Consider the following 5,528-nt stretch of genomic DNA (forward strand, 5'->3'; position numbering starts at 1 on the left):
GCATTCGATCTTCGCCAAGGTTAAGAAGATCAAATAGTGAAGCCATCAACGGGTTTGGTTGGTGGAGTGGAGTAGGCCTCGGATTTGAGGACCGAACCACTTTAAATCTCGGGTGCACTCTTTCTATCTCTTTGCTCTTTTATTTGCATTGCACCATTAGATTTAACTTGTATGCTTGAATATTGATTCTTGATCTCTTAACTTTAAAATCGGTTTAAAGGTTTTAAAATTGGTAGATTCTATTTCTTAAACAACCATATTCTCCCTCCTCATTGTGTTGCCAATTTAGTATAACTTGGGACCCCCCTACATCGGATTTTCAAGTTGTAATACAAGGGTGTGTCCCCCTGTGGAGGCGGTGATCGGTTGTATACGTTTCGTGATGCGGCGTTGAGGAGCCTTGCCATAGTGGAGAAAATCCAAAGGAAAGACTAAGTACTTGGGTAGTGGAGTAGGTCAAGTTGTGACCGAACCACTATAAAATCATTGTGTGGTCTCCTTGCTTCCTCTCCTCTCTCTTGTGGTGTGATTAGTAATCTCTTTCCTCTTTCTATTTGGATATAATCTTGAACAAGGGTTAGAACTAACTAGGTTAATTTCACAAGTTCATGCTTTTGAATAGAAAATTTTTAAAACACCCAATTCTCCCCCTCTTGTGTGTTGCCCTTCGGAATTTCACTTATTCCTTTACCAAATTTCAGCCGAAATTACAGATATTTCGGCCCAAAAAACTTGTTAGTTTACCGAATTTCGGCCGAAATTTCAGGATTCCAGCTAAAATTTCGGTTTCGGCTGGGTCGGAAATTTATGCCGAAATCGAAATTTTAAACCATGCTTATGGCCATTCTAAAAAAAATAAAAATACAAACCCACTTATTAAGCTTACGGGTTATTTACCTTCTGTCAGTAATGATTTCTTTCTTTGTTTTGGTTTTTTGCCTCTTTTATATTCTATATTTGGGTGAGTGAATAAAGCTTTGTGAAGATATACATTTTTTCTCTACATATGGAGTTTTTAAACTATCATCTTTATGTTTCAGGTCACAAACTGAATGATGCCGTTCAAATATTTGGAGAAGGCGAGCGAGTATGGACTATGACCACAAGCTATCATATTTTAATCACTTATGTGAAATCTATAGGTTTTGTATAATTCAACCTTGCATTTTGTGGAACAAGAAGGGAATTTTGAGGGGCAGGTTTCATGAGTTGTATGACTTGCACTGTTTCTTTTTTCTTTATGAATTGTGCTAAGGAACAAATACATTGTGTTTTGTAACTCATAAGCGTTTTAGGCATTATTTGCATTTGAAGTACATCATTTTACAAATTCATTTTTTTTAAACTGCGTTAATGCATCTTTTATGATTTGTTTAATTTTTTCGGTCCCCAGTGCATTGCACGGGTACATTGTTTTTCTAATATATATCATATATAAGTTTGGGACAAGGAGATTGAAGGTAAGAAAACCCACGGCTCTGTTCACTTGTCGTCTCAAGAAAAGAAAGGATGGGAAAATAACTCAAATTTTCTTGGGATACCACTTTTTTGTACGTTCGCCTGCTTTCTCAAGAAAGTTGGTAGGAGGACGTGGAAAATGTAATTAACGTCAAAAAATGACGTGGAAAGTCAAATTTTCTCGCCGACTCCTTTGCAATTTTCCCACGAAATAGATGGGGAAAAGGGAGGGATAAACTCTCGAGAAAATCCGTCGGGCTCCCCTCCTCAAAACATTCGTTCTCGCTACAAACCCTCCGACGAAACCCACCGGCTCCGTCACCATCTCCGCCAAGCTCTCTCCTCTGGCGAGGCAAAAAAAAGTTAGATCTCCTCTCCCTCTCTCTCATTTACTCCTTTTTTTCCTCTTTCTTCTTCAAATGTGGAATGCCTTCTTGTTTTTTTCATTTCTGTGGGGTTTGTGCAGAATTGTTTTTAGGTTTTATAAGCTTTTAGGGTTGTTAGGGCTCCGATCTGTAAGCTTTTAGGGTTTATTCCGCTTTAAGGGTTCAATTTTGGGTTTTTTTTTCATTAGGATTTTGGTTTTAACGGGTTTAAATCGATGGTGGTTTAAACCATACTCATTTTTACATTGATTCTGGTTTAAACCAGACTCGTTTTTACATTGATGCTGGTTTAAATTGTTGCTGGTTTAATCCATACTCGTTTTTACATTGTGGCTGGTTTAAACCATACTCGTTTTTACATTGTGGCTTGTTTTTACATTGATGCTGCTTTAAATCGATGGTGGTTTAAACCATACTCGTTTTTTTAGGGGGAAATAGGGCTTGGATCTGTATGTTCCAGCTCCTCTTTTACATTGATGCTGGTTTAAACCATAGTCGTTTAAACCTTACCAGTACAAAGTATCCTGCATATTTTCTCCTGCTTTCTGGGCAAGTGAACAACGAGAAGGCGCGGGAAAATCACAGTTTCTTTTCCTTTCTTTTCCATTTTGCCACATCAGATTCCTTTTCTTTCTTTTCCTTTGCTGCAGGGGAAAACAAGTGAACAGAGCCCAAGAGATAAGTACGGGAGATGGAACTTTTTCTAGGGAACAACGTCATGGAGCTTACAATGAAAGGGATGTATAAGGTACAAAAGGTTAAAGGGGAGTGATAAATCGACTCCCCAAATTGATAAATCGACTCCCCATGTTTCTTTCTCTCTCCTCTAGGATAGACAGAGAAAGAGGAGAGAGATAGACACATGGGGAGTCGATTTATCAAAAGTTAAGTAGTCCAAAATATGACCTAATCATTCATGTCAATCAAGTAAAGAAGATTCCCATAGGCTTGCAAGGCTCTCTCTCTCTCTCTCTCTCTCTCTCTCTCTGTGTGTGTGTGTGTGTGTTGTAGACCATACATGTTGATGGTTAGGGCCGGTGACTACCAAATGTAGTGCAAAGGAAAAAAGTAGAGCGACAATCAAATCGAATGGGCAAATTTGAGAATATGCAAAATCCATCCGTTGGATAAATATGACATTGTCATATGGACAATCTTCTCATCTTATTGTTACATTGAACTTAAAATAAATATCCCTCACCAAAATTGAAAAAGTCATCAAACTGAACTGAATCCACCATAGGATCCAAGTCCAAGTTATTAGGACTGGTAGATGTGTACACAACAAAGGTGACATCACCGGAATCCGATTCCAACGTCTGCCCATACGATTCCAATTCCATTAAATCCGACAACATATGAATTACCGACTCGTTGTTGTGATGGAGATCAATCAGCTTCTCTTGAAAAGTATCCTGTTTAATTGAGGAAGAGGATGAGAAGCAAGGGTTCTCTTGTTTCCTTATGAAGGGTGACTGAAAATTCAGTAAAAATGGTTCCCTTTGAGGAGAATCGAAGACAAATTTAGGGTTTTTATGGAGATCTTTGCATGTATGTTGCCCCATGTAAGTGATCAGATAGGTGTTAGGATCGTCCGCTCTTCTTTGCACATGCTTAATTGCCTGGCATTCTTGGTCATTTTTATGGGTACATCTAAAATAGAACCTGTTATACAATAATAATAATCAAAAGGAATTAATTCATAATTGAGAATAATATGATTTTGAACTTAAGAATGATTTATTTGGAAAATTGAAAGATATTGTAAATTTGCCTTGGTAAAGCATAGATTGAACTGGTCCAGAAAACAAATCTCTAATCCCCCTCTTCAGTTACTACAATACTCTATTTCCCAACTTATTATTATATGTAATACATTTTTATGTAAGGAAATGATATGTCCACCATCTTGAGTTTACTCTTTTGCTTGAAATGATTTCATTATCAGGAAAAGACCTTGGATAGAAAAAGACCTTGGATATTTGACTCCACGGAAGGTGGGGGGAATGATATTTCCCTTTTCTATCCTGCAACAGTAGAAGGGAGTATAGAAAAAGACCTTGGATATTTGACTCCATGAATTTCTTTTTGCCCGTATTTTCTCCAGGCATAGCCATCATCAAGAGCTGCTGCTGAGACCTTTGTCCATGTCTCTGTAGTTGTTCTTCTGCAACCAAGAAAAATTAAATTAATTTTTCGTAAAATACATAAAAATAAATTACAAAAGGTTCCTCTTTTCTCTTTCAAAAATTCTACCAAAAAATGGGCAAATATTCTACCAAAAAATAAACTAAAATCAAAATTTAATCACCTTCTCTTTGTAGGTCTTTTCTGATCTTTCGCCGTCACCGGAATCTTCACGCTCTCATCGGTCAATTTGTTCATGTGTTCATCAGAAAATGACAAACATGCCTGAATATTCGCCGGATTCTGACCACCCACTCGGCCTTCGTCGGAATTCAGCGCGGTGTAGCTTCCTTCTATCGATTGTAAGATTTTCTCGACAAGGGTCTCCATCATCTTCGACTCCGAAACGCCTTGGAGATTTTGGACTATAATTCGAAGCTCCGAGGCGAACTTGTGACTGTTGATCAGCCCATGCTTCACCATTTTCCGGTCCTCGGAAACATATCCCGGCCAAGGTGGAGAATCCATTTGGCTTTTGCCTTAGGACTGTGCTTTTTTTTTTTTGGGTCTTGTAAGAGTTAGGTGTAGGGGACCGTGTTATCCGCTTTTGTGCATTGAGAAGAAAAAGGGATTGAAAATGCAAGGAAATATAAAGGAAAAGGGATTGAAAATGCAAGGAAATATAAAGGAAGCTGATAGGAAGAATTATCTCTTCTAGATTATTATTATGCAAGGTGGTGACGTCATCATATGACATCATATCATATGACATCATAACGTTTGATACCGCTTGCGTAGTTGTAAGTTAGTGGACAAAATGTCGTGAATTAGTGAACAAAATGTCGTGAAATGACGTGATTACCCTCATAGTGAGAAGATGATAGGAAGACGCGCGTGCGTAGTGGTTGTCCCAAACACCTAATTCAATGCCGTCCCGTGTACCTCTAGAGGTACACGGGACAGCAGTTTTTATACTCTTATTTTTAAATTTTTGAACCGTACGTTCATTTTACAGCAAACATATTGGAGATTGGGGCGATAACTGAACCGAACAAATGAATGGTTTAGATCATCCAAATACCCGTGATCAGTGGGCCGGGCCGGGTTGGCCCGGGTGCCCGCATGCTTACCCGTAAGTGTTAAAAATACCTAATAACATAGCAGATTTCTTTATTTTTTTTAAAAACCTTTTATTTGCCGGGTCTAATTTCTTGTACTTTTTCATTCAAAGCCACAAGGGATTTGCTAGGGGCCGCAGAAGGCATTTCGCAGGCCTGCAGTTGCATGAGAGAACAGGTACGTAGGCTCACTTTTCAACAGAGACAACCTAATTTCTTATTCATTAGGTGGCTGCTCTCTTATGCAACACCCTACAGCTAAATTCATTCTACAATGGTCCCTAACAGATCCCAAGCCACACTTTACAAATTCTCCAAAAAAATTGAAAATTCTTCTGGAAATTTTGAACTTCTAATTATCTGTTTTCAAACTTTAAAAACGCCTGAAGAATTTAGAAATATAGTTTTTTAATTAAATGCAAATTTTTAAATAAAACCC

At 38.1% G+C, this 5,528-nt stretch overlaps 1 protein-coding gene across 1 annotated transcript; it reads right to left on the reverse strand.

The window, feature by feature from the left end:
• Positions 1–3,025: 3,025 nt before the first annotated feature.
• Positions 3,026–4,499, reverse strand: LOC143867288 (WRKY DNA-binding transcription factor 70-like). The gene is made up of 3 exons (XM_077376074.1): positions 4,156–4,499; positions 3,904–4,011; positions 3,026–3,509 (listed from the first exon to the last, which is right to left on the reverse strand). Exons 1-3 carry the CDS (start codon positions 4,497–4,499, stop codon positions 3,026–3,028), a joined length of 936 nt encoding a protein of 311 aa, XP_077232189.1.
• Between the last annotated feature and the right edge of the window lie 1,029 nt (positions 4,500–5,528).

The sequence above is a fragment of the Tasmannia lanceolata genome, unplaced genomic scaffold (genome assembly GCF_043159265.1).
Source record: "Tasmannia lanceolata isolate RefF3 unplaced genomic scaffold, GAP_Taslan_0.1 ptg000003l, whole genome shotgun sequence".
NCBI lineage: Eukaryota > Viridiplantae > Streptophyta > Magnoliopsida > Canellales > Winteraceae > Tasmannia > Tasmannia lanceolata.